The sequence below is a fragment of the Geotrypetes seraphini genome, chromosome 9 (assembly GCF_902459505.1).
Source record: "Geotrypetes seraphini chromosome 9, aGeoSer1.1, whole genome shotgun sequence".
Lineage (NCBI taxonomy): Eukaryota > Metazoa > Chordata > Amphibia > Gymnophiona > Dermophiidae > Geotrypetes > Geotrypetes seraphini.
In genome coordinates, this window is record NC_047092.1 from 187,132,090 (window position 1) to 187,152,762 (window position 20,673).

Here is a 20,673-nt window from a genome sequence, read left to right on the forward strand (position 1 = left end):
CCTGGCTGAGCCTCCGCGTGTGCGGATCACCGGACTGGATGGACCCCAGGTCTGATCCGGTGCAGGCATTTCTTATGTTCTTATGCTGGGATACACCTACAGAGAGTGTGGACCACCCGAAGGACAACTACCAGGAAGAAATGGGTGACACAGCAGCGAGATCTGGAAACACTGGAGGGAACCCACAAGAAGAGAGTCTGGTGCAAGCCTACGCCAGGATGAGAGAAAATGGATGGAAACAAAGGACATGGACCTGCGGCTGGAGAATCAAGAGAAGATAGAGAGGACAGCAATCATCGAGGGGGACTCCATCATCAGACATGTCGACAGCCACATAGCGGGAGGAAGACTGGATCGGCTGGTGACCTGCCTACCAGGAGCCAAGGTAGAAGATATAGTGAGCCGCATTGACAGGATCATCGACAGTGTGGAAGAAGAAGATACGGTGGTGGTGATCCATTTGGGGATGAACAACATGATCAACAGGAAGTACAACAGGGAAGTACTGAAGGACCAGTTCCGGATGCTAGGAAGGAAGCTGAAGACCAGAATGCAGAGGATAGCATTCTCAGAGATCCTGCCAGTACCCAGGGCTGACGAGAAGAGGCAGATGGAGCTGCAAGCAGTCAACACGCGGATGCAGCACTGGTGTGAGGAAGAAGGATTCCACTTCATGCACAACTGGACAACATTCTTGGGGGAAGAGCAAGCTATTCAGGAAGGATGGACACCTCAGCAGAGACAGAACGAGGCTACTTGCAAGCAACATCAAGAGAGTTTTTAAACTAGGAAGAAAGGGAAAGCCGGCAGTCGACCGAGAGAGAGAGACGATGGTTCAGGAGCCAGTATACCCAGGAAGATAGAGGGAAAGACTCACCAGATCACAGGCAAGACAGATCGAAAGGGACACAAGAGGGAAAGAAATGCAAGAAAGGAACAGGCCACAAACTCAAGTGTATGTACATGAATGCAAGGAGCCTAAGGAATAAGATGGGTAAATTAGAAGCTATGACACAAAAAGATAATGTGGATATCATTGGCATCACGGAAACATGGTGGACTGAGGAAAAAGTCTGGGACACTGTGCTACCGGGATACAAGCTATACCGCAGAGACAAAGTGGCTCAAAAAGGTGGGGGCATTTCCATATACGTCAAAGAGGGAATTGAATCTACTGGAGAAAACACGCCACAACAGACGGATAAGTTAGAGTCTCTATGGGTCAAAATTCCGGAAATAAATGGACTGGTAACAGAGATCGGCAGTCCAAAGAAATTGATGGAGAAATGATGGACGAGATTAAACGCAACTGTAAGGGAGGCAACACAGTTATCATGGGTGACTTCAACTATCCGGGGACAGACTGGAACCTAGGCACCTCCGGCTGCGTTAGGGAGACCAAGTTCCTGGATGCTGTAGGTGATTGCTTCCTGGAACAACTTATCAAGGAAAATACAAAAGAAAATGCAATTCTGGACTTAATTCTAAATGGACTGCGAGGACCAGCACAAGGTGTAGAAGTAGAAGTGACGCTGGGAAACAGCGATCACATGATCCGCTTTGCATTGGATACAGGGAAGAAACATCAGTCCAGAACGACGGCCATGGCACTGAACTTCTGAAAAGGGAATTACGAAGGGATGAGACTCATGGTGGGGAAGAAGATTAAGAAGAGGATAAGCACTGTAAAATCACTAGAGCAAGCTTGGTCCCTTTTTAAGGACACAGTCACCGAGGCACAAAATTGTTATATACCGCGTATCAACAAGGGATCCAAGAGGAAAAAGAACAAGGAACCGGCTTGGCTCACTGTAGAGGTGAAAGAAGCCATCAGAGGCAAGAAAACTTTGTTTAAGGAATGGAAAAGGTCAAAAATGGACAAAAACTGGAACAAGCACAAACAACATCAATGCAGGTGCCATAAGGTGGTAAAAGGGGCCAAAAGAGACTACGAGGAAAAAAATAGCTCAGGAGGCGAAGCACTTCAAGCCGTTCTTTCGATATATTAAGGGGAAACGACCCGCGAAGGGAGGGACCGTTGGATGACCATGGAATAAAAGGAGTGCTAAAGGAGGACAAAGCAATCACCGACAAACTGAACACATTTTTTGCGTCTATATTTACCGAAGAGGATATACACAGCATACAGGAACCCATCAGGTTATATGCTGGAAACGAAGATGGGAAACTGTCAGGATTGATGGTCAGTCTAAAAGATGTATGCAGATAGATAGGCTTAAGAGCAATATATTCCCAGGACCGGATGGCATCCATCCGAGGGTCATCAAGGAACTGAAAGGGACTATAGCTGAACTGCTTCAACTAATAGCCAATCTAAAAACATAGAAATAGACGTCAGATAAGGGCCACGGCCCATCAAGTCTGCCCACCCCAATGACTCTCCCTATCTATTTTTGCGGATAGATCCCACATGTCTATCCCATTTGGCCTTAAAATCTGGCACGCTGCTGGCCTCAATAACCTGAAGTGGAAGACTATTCCAGCGATCAACCACCCTTTCAGTGAAGAAGAACTTCCTAGTGTCACCGTGCAGTTTCCCGCCCCTGATTTTCCACGGATGCCCCCTTGTTGCCGCGGGACCCTTGAAAAAGAAGATATCTTCTTCCACCTCGATGCGGCCCTTGAGATACTTGAATGTCTAGATCATATCTCCCCTCTCTCTATGTTCCTCGAGTGAGTAGAGCTGTAACTTCCCTAGCCACTCCTCGTATGGGAGATCCTTGAGTCCTGAGACCATCCTGGTGGCCATTCTCTCTCGATCAAACCAGGAAAGATTCCAGAAGACTGGAAGTTGGCGAATGTTACGCCGATCTTCAAGAAAGGTTCGAGGGGAGATCCAGGAAACTACAGACTGGTGAGTCTGACCTCGGTACCGGGAAAGATGGTAGAGCCGCTTATAAAGGACCACATCATTGATCACCTTGATGGACATCGTCTGATGAGAACCAGCCAGCACGGTTTCAGCAAAGGTAGATCTTGTTTGACGAACTTGCTGCACTTCTTCGAGGGAGTAAACAGGCAGATAGACAAGGGTGACCCAGTCGACATTGTATATCTGGATTTTCAGAAGGCGTTCGACAAGGTTCCACACGAATGACTACTTCGGAAAATTGCAAGCCATGGAATCGAGGGTGAAATACTCACGTGGATTAAAAACTGGCTGGAGGGGGCTGACTGCTTCCTGCCGGAGTTCCCACTCTTCAGTCAGGCACCCCTGCAGCCACTATTGGCATCTGCCGATCGGAGGATAGGTCCTCTCTCCTCAGGATAAAGTCACTGTGAGCCGCGGACCTAAGAGGGCTGACTGCCTCCTGCCGGAGTTCCCACTCCCCAGTCAGACATCCCTGCAGCCACTATCGGCATCTGCCGATCGGAAGAGAGGTCCTCTCTCCTCAGGATAAAGACGCTGTGAGCCGCGGACCTAAGAGGGCTGACTGCTTCCTGCCGGAGTTCCCACTCTGCATTCAGGCATCCCTGCAGCCACTATCAGCATCTGCCGATCGGAGGAGAAGTCCTCCCCGAGGCCACTTGGCCAAAGGGGCAGGACACGCCCCTTTGGAGCCCCTTCGGAGCCAGGAAGAGCGAGGAGCAGTTGGCAAGAAACTATGGGAAAACGAAAAGCCAAGATTAATCCCTCTACATCTTTAAATATAACTAGACCAATGGATCGTCATCTATCTGTGTTAACTGCAATACCTCTAGAAGATAAGATCGATTTACGAACCCAATCTGCCTCTCTCTCATCAGGTGAACCCACGCCTCCACCTCAACCTCTTACTTTATTACCAGAGAAGGCTGACTCCGTTTCCCTATTAGGTTCGGATTCAAGCTCTTCATTACCTTTTGAGCTGGACTCTAAAAACATATCGAAGGGGGAACAATCTTTTATGGTTTCTCCTGTTTCAATGCCCACCGGTCCTATTTCTAGGCCTGAGTTGGGCAATAAATCGATTACACTCCAAGATGTCTGGACTGTAGTAAACAGAACTGAGAACTCATTACAGGGCACAGTAGTTCAACTTTGTCAATTTTCATCAGAAATCCTATATAATAAAACGCTAGCCGCGCATGCGCACTCAGACCTGCGTGATCTGTAATCCCTGATCCGTAGGTCCGTGGCCAGAGTGCGTATGCGGCGGCCAGATCGGGAAAGCACAGCCGGCGACTACCCCCTCCCGCCCTCACTCACTGCCAAAACCACCACCTCCTCCTTCTCGCTGGCTGCACCGCTGTTTTCCTTCTGATTTGCTTTCCTTGCTGACTCGGACTGCTGCTTCTTCATGTCACTATCACCGTCCTGCCCTTTTTCCATCTGTTCTCCGGAACTGCCACACGTGCCACAGGTTCCACCACTGTACGCATCGCAGAAGCAGCATGGAGAGAAAAGCGCTGCACCGCACTACCGCTGGCTTCGGCATCTTCTGTCCACTGCGGCCAATCCTAGCGGAAACAGGAAGTAGTCAGAGAGGGCGGGCCGCAGTGGACAAGACGGCAAAGCCAGCGGTAGCGCGGTGCAGCGCTTTTCTCTCAATGCTGCTTCTGCGATGCGTACAGTGGTGGAACCTGTGGCACGTGTGGCAGTTCCGGAGAACAGATAGAAAAAGGGCAGGACAGTGATAGTTACAGCAACACTGGTGATGATGTGAAGAAGCAAGAAAAGCAAATCAGAAGGAAAGCAAAGCCCGTGCTCAGGGGGAAAAGACCAGAAGCAGACCTCCAAAGGTGGATAAAGCAAGGAAAGGAAAAAAAGAGCCATCTGTGGAAGAGAATCTGCGGAAACTCCACAGTGAGATCAAGTTTGCACTGAAGGTCGATAACCCTATTCAAAGCCAATGGAGAAGGTTGCTGAGGTTTACTCACACCCGAAATCCCGTATCCTGGGACCAAAGATGGGGCCACTTCAGAAAACAAACAAAAACAGCATGACTGAGAAGGACAAAGCTGAGAAGCTAACAGGAGAGGAAGTTACGAATGAGAAAGAGAGGAAGGAGCCCTGTGCAGATGTTTCTGCCCCAGTGAATGGCGAATTTGCAGCCCAGCAGAATGAGAATGGTGAAGACAAGAACCGGGAAGAAGACCACAGTTTGAGTAGTGTAAAGCAAGAGGTGCCGACTGAATATATACAGAATGACACACATATTGATGCTAAGATGGAAAAGTTAGGCAGTGACAGAGAGAGAGACAGATAGAAAGAAAGACAGAAAGCTGCCAAGGAGAGAGAGAAAGAAAGAAAGACAGACAGACAGTGGCCAAGGAGAGTGAGAGAGAGAGACAGAAAGAAAGAAAGAAAGAAAAACAGACAGACAGTGGCCAAGGAGAGATAGAGAAAGAAAGACAGAAGGCGACCAAGGAGGATGCGCACGATCAAAATGGCACAATACCTGTCCAAAAAGAGACAAGTTCATCAGGTTTGGCATGCAGGAGGAGGATGTGAACATCTCGGTCGAGTTCGAAAAGCAGAGACACTGGATCTGGGGCTTCCGGTGTGTTGGCAAGGATCGGATGATACCTGGTGAAATTTGGCAGCCTAGCAGTGAAGACATCTCAATCTGGACTTTAATCCAACTGTTCTGATTTATACTTTCACTTTTTTTTTTTTTTCCAGTTTATGTTTTATTGTTAATTTCATTCATTGATTTGCCCCTTGTTTTGTTTTATTTTTAACATTTAAATTTCTCCAAAATTCTATTGCTCAAAGGTTCCTCCTTTCTGCAGCTATTCCTATCTCTCTTCTTTTCTACCTTTCAAAGTCCTTAGATCAATGTAGTCTTGTTAAAATGTTTATTTTCTTATTTTTTCTTCTATTTCTATTTCTTACTTTTATTACTCAACTAATTGTTATTTTTCCAGGTACTTCAGTTAGATTGTGAGCCTTCGGGACAGTAAGGGAAGTTCTAAGTACCTATTCTTTATTTATTTATCTTATTTTTATTGTATCCTTTAATGTATATTTCTCTGAAAACCTATATTACTTATAATTTTAATGCACACTATTGTCTATTTTCTGTAAACCGCTTAGAATCCTAATGGAGTTTAGCAGTATATAAGAAAATAAATTACATTACATTACATGTTAGTTGGTGAACATCTGGCATCCAGTGATCACTGCATGGTACGGTTTAATATTAAGACAGGGCTCATTCAAAAGTAAAGGGTCTAAACTTTTAAAAAAACTAACTTTGTTCAGATGGGGGATTATGTCAAGGAACTGTGGTCTAGATGGGAACATCTGGAAGAAGTAGGAAAACAGTGGGCAATACTGAAAGGAGCTATTGTAATGGTAACAAACCATTTGTAAGGAAAGTAAGTAAAAGTAAGAGGAAAAGAAGGTCGCTTTGGTTCTCAAAAGTAGTAGCTGAGAAGGTAAGGAATAAGAGGTTAGCTTTCAAAAACTACAAAAGATCGCAGAAAAAGAAGGACAGGCAAAAATATCTGGAAAAGTGAAGAGAGGCTGGACAAGTAGTCAGGAAAGCAAAGATACACATGGAAGAAAAAATAGCTGAAACGGTAAAATGGGGAGACAAAACATTTTTTAGACACATCAGTGATAGGAAGAAGTGTAAAAGTGTCATTATGAAACTCAAAAGTGAAGGGGAGAAATACTGTATGTAGAAGTTGATAAAGATAAATTGCTTACCAAATATTTCTGTTATGTATTAACGGCTGAAGATTCAGGAGTGGGACTGCAGAAGATAAATGCAAGTAGGGATGGAGGAGTGGTAGACCCTAATTGATTTTCAGAGGATTGTGTTCATGAAGAGCGAGCTAAAGGTGTACAAAGGGATGGGGCCAGATGGTGAACATCCGAGGATGCTGAAGGAACTTAGGGAAGTTCTGATGGCTCCGCTGACTGACCTTTTCAATGCTTCTCTAGAGTCGGGAGTAGTACCAGTGGACTGGAGAAGGGCGGATGTGGTCCCTCTCGACAAAAGTGGAAGTAAGGAAGAAGTAGGGAACAACAGGGGCCAGTAAATCTGACTTCTGTGGTAAGTAAATTAATGGAAATGCTTTTAACACAGAGGATAGAGGATGTGCGCTAGATGTGGTGTATTTAGATTTTAGCAAAGCCTTTGACAGTGTTCCACACAGACATCTGATAAATAAACTAAGTGTCCTCAGGATGGGTCCCAAAGGGACGGCTGGGTCAGGAACTGGTTGAGTGGAAGGCGACAGAGGGTAGTGGTCAATGGAGATCGCTCCAAGGAAAGGGATGTTAGTAGTGATGTGCCTCGAGGTTCTGTTCTTTTCAACATTTTTGTAAGCGATATCGCTGAAGGGCTGTCAGGTAAAGTTTACCTCTTTGCAGATGATACCAAAATCTGCAATAGCGTAGACATATGAACAAAGACTTGTATTGGGGGGGTCTTGCTACATCCTACTCAAATTTGCATTCTATTATATTCAGTGAAACTGTCGTAAGCAGAGTGCAACCAACACAGATAACCTACCATTGAAAAGACTGCAGTATGTGGAACCAGCCATAGAAAGCGATGGCAACACAAGCTTCCAAGTCCTAACCACAAGAAGATTACATTTGGATTTAAAAGATTTCAAGAAATCTCTCAAATAGCCAGGAATATTACTGGCAGGTGCTTTAAATGCTAGCGAACAAATCTTCAACTGAATATTTTGGGCAAAAGGCACAAGTCACCTACTCTCCATTAGCTCAGGTAGAAAATTAGATTGTGAGCCTTCCAGGAACAGGGGAATGCCTGAATATCTCGCCTTGAGCTACTGATAAATATATTCACAAATCAGCAACTGAATGTTGTAGTGTTTGTAAAAAATTTCAAAATATAGTCTGGAAGTCCCAGGTACACAGAATCAGGCCACACTATGGTCTGCGACACTGCGTGAAAGCCACCATTCCAAAGACGATATTTCAACCAACTCAGCAAACTCAGCTCAAAGTAGATGGAAATAATAAGCGTCCAAACTTGGTCTCAAAAATCTAAATGAGAATTGATCAGTAACAAAAACCCTTTTACAGACTTGACCCACAATGGTGATCGAATCAAATAACCCACAGAATCTCAGTTTTGACAGAATTTGAAACCAATGACCTCTTTTACAAAGCTGCGCTAGAGGTTGCCACGCCCCTTTAAATCTCTATGGGCTTCGGGGCCGTTAGCGCGGTTTTGTAAAAGAGGCCGTAAATTATTCGTGATAAGCACAGACAGGATGAAGGCAGTTTCCAAAAGCCATTCATCCAGGAAAATGAGCTGTTTGAAATTGCCCACTTATGTCCAATTATGCTTTTTACAAGAGTTTTCTAGAAGGGACAGCGTTTAGGACAATCATGATTACTGAGTTAGCTATCAATATCTTGGGGGGGGGACTAGGGTCTCAAAGTTAATTGAAGGGGGCGGCAAAGGCTGAAGTTTTGTGTAGGGAATCTAATACCTTCCTGCCAGCCTTGATGGTTTTTGGCTAACAAGGAGGAACTGGGTATTATGGGGTGTTGATGCTTTGCCACCTGACCCCACTGGAGACAGAAGCGACATATTTCTCCTCTGGAATGCGTTTCAGGCCAGCTCTGTCCAACCCTTTCCCTTGTGCTAAGACTGCTTCCTTTTATTCCAGCACATTGAGCAGCCGTTTAGCCTCTAACCTGGCAAGAAAGGATCTTTCATCTTAAATTCTTCTTTAATTGCTTTGAAAGTTTCAAGTTTCAAGTTTATTAGGATTTTATATACCGCCTATCAAGGTTATCTAAGCGGTTTTTACAATCAGGTACTCAAAGTGTTTGTGAAATACTTGGCGTCACTGAGCTGGAACAGAGGGAGTGAGAGTGAAAGTTGTCTCTTAAGCATTGACTTTGAGGATCTCACTTTTAAAACTTACAACAGAAACTACTACTGCTGATCATTTCTATAGCACAACTAGGCATATACCCACAATCAAAAACCACAGACGTCCAAAAGCATCCTAAATCGGCACTTGGACGTCTTAATCGCCAGGACGTCCAAGTGCCGATAATCAAAACCATCTGTCTGTACGTCTAGCGAGGTGTTACAGCTTCTGTACATTCAGAGCACGAGATGGGCATGGTGGAGGCGTGCTATGGACGGGCTTTGGGCGGTCTCAAGGACGGGTTAGACATGGACATCGTTCAGCGATAATCAAACATTTTGCAAGACATCCTGGAAGGAACTTAGATGCTTGGAACTAGACCTCTTTTAAAAGGTCTAAGTGCCACAAAGGTGCTCAAACTGATCAGACGACCATTGCATGCATCAAGGTAAGACACCCCCACACTCCCCTAGGGCTCACGGACCCCCTCAAACCCACAAAGATCAGAATACAAACGTAAATACCTGTCTCCAGACCATCAGCACCTGGCACAGGAAAGTCTAGTAGAACTGCACACAGGTGTCTTAGATAGCCTGGTGGGTGGGCTAGTGAACCATACAGAGGAGAACCCAGGCCCAAAAGGCACTCTAACCACTACACTCATGGTGGAAATGTGAGCCCACCAAAAACAAAAAACAAATCCCACTCTACTGTCATATAGGTGCCACCTGCAGCCATAAGGGTTATTGGGGTTGTAGACAGATGGATATAGTGGGTTTTGGGGGGCTCACCATACCCTATAAGTGAGTTCTGGTGAGATGTTTATGTGGCACCCTTTTAGTGAAGTTCACAGCATTGCCCTTTAAGGTGCCCCACTGCTCTGTTGCCATGTCTGGGTAGCCAGTCCATTACAGGAATGGCCCCTCCCACATCCAAATGGTCTTCTTGTGGGTGTTTGGGACTTGGTTGAAAAAATGTGGTATAAAGATAGACGTCCTGGCAGTCTGGACGAACCCTAGCCTGGACGTCCAGACAGAAGATTTAAAAAAAAAATTTATTTCTAGACGTATGGTGGTTTGCCATTTGAAAATAGGCATTTTCTTACTGCCAACTTTGGACGTCTAGTGCCATACATCTAAATTGAGCATGTTTTGAAAATGCCCCTCCATGTGTGTAGGTACTTTGTCCCTAGTGGGCTCGCAATTCACCATGCTAAATGTGCTTTATTAAACTCATTTCCTGTCATTCAAGTAATTGCTTCAAAGGTCAGGTTGGGCAACACTACTGAAGAGATCCTCTGCCTCAGAAATCACATGCCTGCAATATGCAGATGATCTGGTCATTCTTATCCTTTACGTCTAAAGGTCTACAAGACAACCAAAACCTGCTGGAGGCTATGCAAATCATGTGCCCAAAAATCTTGTACACAAATACAGGATGTCTGATGCAGTACTTGGAGAGACCCCCCAGGAAAGAGACTTGGGAGTACTGGTCAACAAGTTGATGAAGCTGTCCGCGCAATATGCGGTGGCAGTGAAAAGGGCGAACAGAATGCTTGGAATGATTAAGAAGGGGATCAAGAACAGATTGGAGAAGGTTATCATGCCACTGTACCGGGCCATGGTGCGACCCCACCTGGAATACTGCATCCAGCACTGGTCACCGTACATGAAGAAGGACACAGTACTACTCAAAAGGGTCTAGAGAAGAGCAACTAAAATGGTTAAGGGGCTGGAGGAGTTGTCGTACAGCGAGAGATTAGAGAAACTGGGCCTCTTCTCCCTTGAAAAGAGGAGACTGAGAGGGGACATGATCGAAACATTCAAGATAATGAAGGGAATAGACTTAATAGATAAAGACAGACTGTTCACCCTCTCCAAGGTAGGGAGAATGAAAGGGCACTCTCTAAAGTTAAAAGGGGATAGATTCCGTACAAACGTAAGGAAGTTCTTCTTCACCCAGAGAGTGGTGGAAAACTGGAACGCTCTTCCGGAGGCTGTTGTAGGGGAAAACACCCTCCAGAGATTCAAGACAAAGTTAGATGAGTTCCTGCTGAAATGGAGCGTATGCAGGTAGGGCTGGTCTCGGTTGGGGCACTGGTCTTTGACCTAGGGGCTGCCACGTGAGCGGACTGCTGGGCACGATGGAACACTGGTCTGACCCAGCAGCGGCAATTCTTATGTTCTTATGTAAACCTGGAAAAGAGAGGAAAAAGTCCAACACAACTTCAAATTCTCCACTAATAAATGGAGAAAGCAAGCAAAGTGGAATTCTCTTTGTGAATCTGTGAATGCCTTAAACTGGAAGGAAGAGTGGTGAGCTGGTTTGAATGGATCAGCACCCAAAGCTTCTGTTGTTTGGAAAGAATAATAAAATCAACTGAGATGATACTCCAAACCATTTGATGTCGTCAACATATTTCAAAGGATGAATTTTACAGTTTAACCACATAGTCCCCTTATCCTAGTGCAATAAGCAGTGATATGCTTCTTCACAGTATACATTACAAGTGGCGGAATTCTGCATGACTGCACAACACAGAATTGCACAGTCACGCAGAATTCTACTCTTACATTACATTACATTAGAGATTTCTATTCCGCCAATGCCTTGCGGTTCAAGGTGGATTACATCAAAGTTAACAAGAATTACATTAGAAGTTTGCAGGAACAGCATAAGCGATGTCATAATATTTACTTAAGACGTACCAAAGAGTTGTCGAGATCTTAAGGTGATAAATGTTGGGTAAAGAATTACCAAAAAGAAGTCAAGATCTTAAGGAGATAAGTATTGGGTAAATTAGAAGCATTTTAGGCTATGTTGGGTAGATAGAAGAACATTAGAGAGTATTAAGGGTATAGAGAGGGTTGGGGGGGGGGTTGGGTATGGACTGGTCGTGCTAGATGGGTTTTATGTATTTTTTGAAGAGTATGGCTTTAATATCTTTCTTGAAGGTTTTGTAGCTTGTGGTCGATGATAACAGAGTCGTGATTGGTTTGTCCAGTTTAGCTGCTTTGGAGGCTATTAGGTTGTCATATAGTTTTTTTTGTTTGACATTTTTGGATGATGGGTGTGTGAATAGTGAGTGGGTTCTCCTGTGCCTGGTTGAAGAGGATTGAGTTAGTCGGTTATTCCAGTAGGTTGGATTTTCTACGTTAATAGCCTTGAAAAGTAGGCAGTAGAATTTGAAGTGTACTCTTGCTTATATTGGAAGCCAGTGTGAGTCATGGTATGCCTCTGTGATATGGTCATATTTTTTCAGTGAGTAGACGAGTCTCAGGGCTGTATTTTGTATTGTTTGTAATTGTTTTATCATGGTCGCTGGGCAGGGGAGATATAGTATGTTGCAGTAGTCTATTAGTCCAAGGATAAGAGATTGTACCAGAAGTAGGAATTGCTTCTTGTCAAAGAATTTTCGGATTTGTTTTAGATTTCTCATGGTCACGAACGATGCTTTTATTACTTTGTTGATTTGTGGTTGCATGGTACAGCCTCTGTCAATTATAACTCCTAGAAGTTTTAGTGTGGGTTGAATTGGGTATGAGATCGAGTTTATTACTAGATTTGTTAAGGTTGGAGTTTTGTTGTTTTCTAGGAGGATGAAGTTTGTTTTGTCAGGGTTAAGTTTTAATTTGTGCTCTGTCATCCATGTTGCTACCGTTTCGAGTGTTCTGTGTATTATGTTTGTCATGGTGGGTTCTGGGTGGTCGAAGGGGAGGAGAATAGTGATGTCATCTGCGTAGCTGTATGAAGTTATGCCATGATTGTCTAGGTAGTTGCTGAGGGAGGCTATGTATATATTGAATAGTGTGGGTGATAGGGGTGATCCTTAGGGAACTCCGCAGGGGTTAGACCATGGTTCTGATTTTTCTTGCATTGTTTTAACCCTGTATGTTCTTGATTGTAGGAAGCCTTTGAACCATGAAAGTACTTTGCCTGAGATTCCTATGGAGTCTAGAATTTGTAGAAGAATGTCGTGATCTACCAGGTCGAAGGCTGCAGAGAGGTCTAGTTGTATGAGCAGGATTTTCTTGCTTGTACAGAGGTATTGTCTTGCAGTGTCCATTAGTGTTCCTAGTAGTGTCTCTGTGCTGTAGTTGGCTCTGAAACCCGACTGTGTGGGGTGGAATACGTTGTGATTATCTAGGTAAGAGGCTAAAGTTTTGGCTACGAGACCTTCCATCAGTTTGACGTACAATGGGATTGAGGCTATGGGTCTGTAGTTGGATGGTTGGTCCATAGCTCCTTTGGGGTCTTTTAATATCTGAATTATGATGATTTTGCTGAGTTCTTGTGGGAAATAACCCTCTAGTAGTGAAGAGTGTATCCATTGTAGAAGCAGGAAGCGGAATATTGTACTTGAGGTTTTCAGTAGGTATGGGGGGCAATGGTTAAGGTTGCAGGCTGCATGGCTGTATTTATTATAAAGATTGTTGAACTCTGCCCATTGTATGGGTGCGAAATGGGACCAGGTTCTATCTGCTGCGACTGGTTCTTTTTCTGTAGGGGGAAATGATGTCTCTATGTGTGTGGGTGTTCCGTTGAATGAGGCTCTGATGTTTGCGATCTTGTTTTTGAAGTATGTAGCTAAGAGGGTGGCTGAAGGTGGGGGGAGTTGCTGTTGGCTATGTAAGGTGTGGTGTTTGTGAGGACTTTTAGTAGCTGGAATAGCTTTTTTTGTGTCTTGGGGTCCTTCTCCTATTTGTTTTGAGTAGTATGTCTTTCTTTTTTCTTTCAGTTTTTGTTTGTATTTTCGGTTTGTTAATATCCATGCTGTTTTTGTGGACTCTTGGTTGCTTTTTCTCCATTTTCTTTCTAGTTGTCTGCATTGTCTTTTGAGTTGGAGTAGTTTGTTGTTGAACCACTTATCTGATTTTCTGTGGATTTTGATTTTGGGTTTTTCTGGGGCTAGTTCATTCAGTGTAGCAGTACTTAGAAGGGTCCATTTTGAGATAAAGTCCTTAGGTGTGTAGTGTTGGATTATGGTGTCTGTTTTTGTTCAGAATATTGTGAGATCTATATGTTTGCGAGAGTTGTAGGTTGTCTGTTGAGTAGTTGGAATGTTTTTGTTGCTGGTCCATTTTCCGTTTGAAGTTTGGATTAGAGAGTTGCGTGGGGACAGAAACTCACCCGTCCCCGCCAAAGTCCCACCCATCACCGTGAGGACTCCCACCTGTCCCCACCCGTCCCTGCGAGGAATCCCTCCGTCCCCACCTGTCCCCGCGAGGAATCCCCTACGTCCCCGCCCGTCCCTATAAACTTTAGAAATAGTTATTTCAGTTAATTATGCTACTGAATTAAAGGCTCTGGTAGAAACCCATTTAAAAATAAGCAAAAATACTTTATTAATTTGGAAATATTAATTGGGAAGAATACATACTTTGTAAACGGGTTTCTACCAGAGCCTCTAATGTTTATAAATTTTTATCAACACAACTAATATACTACTTTATCCTGAAGCAAAAAAAAAAAAAAAGAATTTTTTTTCCTACCTTTGTTGCCTGGTTTCTGCTTTCCTCATGTTCTCATTCAATTCCTTCCGTCCACTGTCTCTCTTCTCTCTGCGTCTTCCATTTGCTCTGTTACTGTGCCTCTCCCTTTCTCCCCCCTTCCAAATTGGTCTGGCACCCATCTTCTTCCCTCTGCTCCCCCCATAGTCTGGCATTTCTGTCTTCTTCCCTGCAAGCGTCTTCTCCCCATTCTCTCTTCCCCATTTCCTTTCAGCATCCTTCTCCCCCCATCTTCCCCATGTCTTGTCAGCATCCTTCTCCCCCCTCTGTCTTCCACATGTGCTTTCAGTGTCCTTCTCCCCCCTGTCTTCCCCATGTCCTTTCAGCATCCTTCTCCCCCTCCCGTCCTCCCCATGTCCTTCTCCACCCCTTTGTCTTCCCCATGTTCTTTCAGTGTCCTTCTCCCCCCTCTGTCTTCCCCATGTCCTTTCAGCATCCTTCTCCCCCCTGTCTTCCCCCCAATGTCCTTTCAGCATCCTTCTCCCCCCCTTTGTCTTCCCCAGTGCTTTCAGGGTCCTTCTCCCCCCTCAGTTTTACCCTTTCCCTTAAGTGTCTTTTCTTCTCCACTCCACCTTTCCTTCCTTTCTCCCTCCCTGCTCCTTACCTTTGTGGCATTTCCCCACCCGACCAACAATAGAACAGGCCCGGTCGGACAAACCTCCCTGCCCTGTAGCCGCGGATCTAAATTACCTTCTTACAGCAGCTGGAGTATTGAAGCTTCTGTAAGAAGGTAATTTAGATTCTCGGCTACAGGGCAGGGAGGTTTGTCGGCCGGGCCTGTTGTCGGTCGATCGGGGGACCTCACCGGCTGTGCACACTCACTCCCCACCCCCTCCCCCCGCTTTGGAAGCCACTGCCTTCTCCCTACCTGCCCTGCCGCACACAGCCGACCAGAAGTCTTCAAGATGTCAGCGCTGACATCGGGGAAGACTTCCGATTGGCTATGTGTGCTGCAGCAGGGCAGGAAGAAAATGGAAGACGAGGCCTTGCAGCAGAGCAGGTAGGAACGGCATTGAACCCTGCGGGATCCCTGAGAGCACAAGGGGCATCCCCACGGTATCCCCGTGACCCTAGGGGGCATCCCCACGGGATTCCCGTCGTTCTCGTTCCCGTGCAACTCTCTAGTTTGGATCTCTGGTTGTGTGGTCTGTTGGGACATGTAGGCTGCGATGTCCAGCTGGTGTCCTTTTTCGTGTGTGGCTTGAGGATCTAAGATTTTATATGTTAAGGCTACAAGATATGCTAGTAAGGTTTCTGCATTTTTGCAGGATTGGTTTTCGAGGTAGAGGTTGAGGTCTCCTAGAAGGAGGTTGTAGGTTGTTGCTAGAGAGTTTCGATAGATAAATTCTTCAAATATTGGTTTAGCTGTGCTCCAGTTACTTGGGGTTATGTAGCATAGTATGCATATTAGTGTTCCTTTATGTGATGTGCTTGAGAGTTGACAGGCAAGTAAGTCCATGTATTGGTCGGTTGTTTTGTCTTGTATTTTTATGTTTAATGTGTCTCTGGCTATGATGGCAATTCCTCCTCCTCTTTTATTTTCTCTGCATACTAGTGTTATTTTGTGGCTTTTTGGGCAGACTTCAGTTATTCTGGGGTCTGTGTCAGAGGTGAGCCAAGTCTCTGTGAGGAAAAGGCAGTCTAGGTTATCTTCTTCTATCCAGTTTTTTTTGCGTTCTGTTTTAGGGCCAATGGCTCTGATGTTCATATAGGCGCATTTGAGAGTGGTGTATTCTATTGGTGCGTGGTGCGTTGTTTTCGGGTATATGAGTGATCTTTGATGGGGTTGTTTTTTGGTTTTGTTGGTTTTGGGGAGGGTTGGTAAGTGAAAGACTGATGGTTTGAGTTTCTGTTTATTGTGAGATGCCAGTTTGGTTGGGTAATTCCTTTGGAGTTTGCTATGATTGGTATTGGATATATATTGTTTGCATTTGCTTTCCAGTCTGTTAGCAGCAGGAATATCAGAAGGATAGCTTGTGTATAATTTGGAGGTGTGGTGATCATTGTGCCTACCTTTGGGTTTGAGGAGTTAATCAATTCTAATATTGAGTTTCTAGTCTAAAATTATTCTGTCTTTTAATGGTAAAAGTTTCCAATCTAATATGTCTGTCATCTAGTGGTTAATTAATTCTAATACATTGATCAATTCTAATATATTGAGTAATTAATCTAAAATTATTCTGACTTCTAGTGGTTATAGTTTGCATTATTCAGACTTTTAAATTCGGCAAACAATTAGCTTTAACCTTTTAGATTCAACAAGCATTTAACAAACTATTAAGACTTAATTTTTTTTTTTCTTTAGCTAAAACTGGTTTTTATACTTATTAGGTGGTATCAGTCTTTCTGTTCATTTTCTGGATTCTTCCGTCCTTCCACTCAGTCTCTTCGCAACAGCATATACCTGCCTTGTTAGATCTGCTGAGGTTAGAACTGTGGGGATTAATCCATCTGCGATTAATCCATCTGGTGGGGATTAATCCATCTGCGATTAATCCATCTGCGCATAATCTCCTACCTCCTCAATGGTTCACGGCATCAACAGCGATTCCCACAAATCGATACTGTGTGGCATTGAAGAGAGAGTCCCAAGTCGGGAAGGGGAGGAAGAAAAGCTGATGCATAGGGGAGGGGAGGAAGGAAAGATGCTGCAAAAAGGAATGGGAGGGGAGGAAAGATGCTGCATAGGGGGAGGGGAAGGGAAGAAGAAAGAAGAGCTGCTGCTGAGGGGAATAAGAGGGAAGGAAGGAAAGATGGTGCACAGGAAAATGGGAGGGGGAAAAGCTGCTGCACAGAGAGATGAAAGAGAAAAAAAGATGGTGCTTTATTTTTACTTGAGTACATTTTCAATTTGGTTTTCATTATACTGTTTACTTTTACATAAGCATCAAAATATCCTTCAATTTTACTTAAGTGTTTTGACTTAGTACTTTAAACAACATTGCTAATAGTCAAGATAGTCAAATGAATAATGCTCAAACTCTCCCTAATGCTTAGAATTTATGATTAGCGTTTTATCAAATTTTTAATAAACTTGAATTAGCTGATTATTTTCAGAAGAAAGTTTGTGATATTAGGGCTCAATTTACAGTTTTTCATGAAAATTTGGATATAATTATTCCAAACAGGAATAATATTCTAGTGGATATGATTTGTAGGGAATGTTCTCCTCCGTGGTTGGAATTCTTTAAGGCTTGTCATATATATTATGTTTATTGGCATTTGATTTACCATCCTACATTGGGGAAGTTCAGGGTGGTGTATAATTTTTTTTTTATCAGGTACTCTTAAGCATTTTCCATATCTGTCCCGGTGGGCTCACGATCTATGGTGCCATCTGGATAGTTGCTTCCCCTGTCCCATGAAGGCAGCACCAATTTAATTTAAGATGATGATTTTGGATTGGGTTCAGTGTTCTCTTTCAACAGGTGTTTTTTCTATTGATATGAAAAATTTTATCCTTATGCCAACTGTGAAAGATCTAAATGCATCTAGTAGTCTTATGTCTATTCCATTCTAGAAGATGTACTAAACCAAATCAACAAGTTAAAAAGTGATAAATCACCTGGACCAGATGGTATACATCCCAGGGTGCTAAACGTGAAATTGCTGACCTGCTGTTAGTGATCTATAATCTGTCGCTAAAATCATCTGTAGTACCTGAAGATTGGAGGGTGGCCAATGTTAAGCCGATTTTCAAAAAAGGGTCCGGGAAGATCCAGGAAATTACAGACTGGTAAGCCTGACTTCAGTGCTGGGCAAAATGGTGGAAACAATTATAAAAAAATAAAATTGTGGAACACGTTGACAAACATAATTTAATGGGACAGAGTCAGCATGGGTTCAGCCGAGGGAGATCTTGCCTTACCAATTTGCATGACTTCTTTGAAGGTGTGGATAAAGGTGAGCCGGTTGATGTAGTGTATCTAGACTTTCAGAAAGCTTTTGACAAAGTTCCTCATGAGAGACTCCTGAGAAAATTAAAGAGTCATGGGATACGATTAAAGAGTCATGGGTTGCATCCGAAGAAGTTTTATCAGCCGGAAGCCCGAAGTTATAATGCCATTGTACAGATCCATGGTGAGGCCTCATCTGGAGTATTGTGTACAATTCTGGAGGCCACATTACCAAAAGGATGTGCTGAGAGTTGAGTCGGTTCAAAGAATGGCCACCAAAATGGTCTCGGGACTCAAAGACCTCCCGTATGAAGAAAGGCTGAATAAATTGCAGCTATATTCACTTGAAGAACGTAGAGAGAGAGGAGACATGATAGAGACGTTTAAATATATCACCGGCCGTATTGAGGTGGAGGATGATATCTTCTTTTTTAAAGGCCCCTCTGCCACAAGAGGCCATCCGCTGAAAATCAGGGGTGGGAAATTTCATGGCGATACCAGGAAGTTCTTCTTCACCGAAAGGGTGGTCGATCGTTGGAATGAACTTCCACCTCAGGTGATTCAGGCCAGCAGCGTGAAGGATTTTAAAAGGAAATGGGATACACATGTGGGATCTCTAGGGGGGTAAATTCAAGGGGGTAGGGATGTTGGAGTGGGCAGACTTGATGGGCTGTGGCCCTTTTCTGCCGTCATCTTCTATGTTTCTATGTTTCTATGAGGCAATGTTCAGTTGTGGGTTAGGAATTGGTTATTGGATAGAAAACAGAGGGTAGGGTTAAATGGTCGTTTTTCTCAATAAAAGAGAGTAAACAGTGGAGTGATGCAGGGATCTGTACTGGGACTGGTGCTATTTAATTTATTTATAAATGATCTGGAAATTGGAACGACGAGTGAGGTGATTAAATTTGCAGATTATACTAAACTGTTCAAAGTTGTTAAAACGCAAGCAGATTGTGAAAAATTGCAGGAAATTGGAAGACTGGCCTCCAAATGGCAGATGAAATTTAATGTGATCAAATCACTTTGGGAAGCATAACCCAAATCATAGTTACCAGATACTAGGGTCCACTTTGGGGTTAGCACCCAAGAAAGATCTGGGTGTCATTGTAGACAATATGATGAAACCTTCTGTCCAACGTATGGCAGTGGCCACCAAAAAAGCTAACAGGATGCTAGGAATTATTAAAAAATGGATGGTTAACAAGACTAAGAATATCATAATGCCCCTGTATCACTCCATGGTGCGACCTCATCTGGAGTATTGTGTTCAATTCTGGTCTCCTTATCTCAAGAAAGATATAGTGGCGCTAGAAAAGGTTCAAAGAAGAGCGACCAAGATGATAAAGGGGATGGAACTCGCCTCGTATGAGGAAAGACTAAAAAGGTTAGGGCTCTTCAGTTTGGAAAAAAGACGGCTGAGGAGAGATATGATTGAAGTCTACAAAATTCTGAGTAGAGTAGAACGGGTACAAGTGGATCGATTTTTCACTCCATCAAAATTTACAAAGACTAGGGGACACTTGATGAAGTTACAGGGAAATACTTTTAAAACCAATAGGAGGAAATAGTTTTTCACTCAGAGAATAGTTAAAATATGGAACGTATTGACAGAGGTTGTAGTAAGAGCGGATAGCGTCAGAGAGAGTTGTGATGATGTGACGTGTGTATACTGTATGTATTTGTATTGCAAGACTTTGCTTGTATTACTTGCAATCCAAGGTTTTACTGTATTCCTTAATTCCTTGGGTCATGCTTTTGTTAAAATAGGCCTTAAGATTCTATTCTTATTTATTTACATTCTGTTCTATTCTCTTGATAGATTCTAGGCAGATACGTTTAAAAAAAAAAAAAAAAAAACCCACGTTATATCAGACAAATTGTTCCATTACAATCTTTTAAAAATAAAAAGTTTTTAACAATTTTTAAACCTATAATAAGAATACATTTTTCTTAGTTCTGTTAGAAGAGCATTTCAAAGCTTTGTTCCGATAAACTCTAAAGATTTCAAACGACCATATGAACTTATTGAGTAGCCAAGCTTTAACGACTGTTTATACTGGGAAATAACTCTCTTTACTGGGAAAGTTATGTACTTCATTACCCCCCACATCCTCCTTTTTACCAAACCATAGCATGGATTTTAGCACCGGCCAAGGCGGTATTAGCTCCCACACGCATAGAATTCCTATGAGCACCTGAGCTGTTAACGCCGCGGCCAGCGCTAAAAGCTGCACTACGGTTTTGTAAAAGGAGGTAAACCTACTGGTCCCATTCCCTGTAATAATTTCTATCTTAGTACAACCAACTTAAAATTCACTCTCTTCTCGATCTTCAACCAATGGAATTGGTTCAGAAGAGGAGTAAACCAAACATATTTTTTTGCTCTAAATCAGACGTACCACTATATTCTTTGTTTATTATTATTTATTTACTAGTGTTTAAGCCTGTTACAT

The 20,673-nt window shown here is 43.5% G+C and overlaps 1 protein-coding gene across 2 annotated transcripts in view; it reads right to left on the minus strand.

Annotated features, from left to right (window-relative positions):
- The window catches only part of B3GNT7 (UDP-GlcNAc:betaGal beta-1,3-N-acetylglucosaminyltransferase 7), a 39,179-nt gene that overhangs the window by 3,944 nt on the left and 14,562 nt on the right, over window positions 1-20,673 (minus strand). Inside the window, exon 1 of one of the 2 annotated variants that reach the window (XM_033957660.1) lies at window positions 14,307-14,342. The exons of the other annotated variant lie outside the window; for it this stretch is intronic. Within the exon in view, the coding sequence (XP_033813551.1) occupies window positions 14,307-14,335 (29 nt within the window). The 5' untranslated portion in view covers window positions 14,336-14,342. Of the gene's footprint in view, window positions 1-14,306; window positions 14,343-20,673 lie in introns of those variants that run through there. 2 annotated transcript variants of the gene reach the window in all.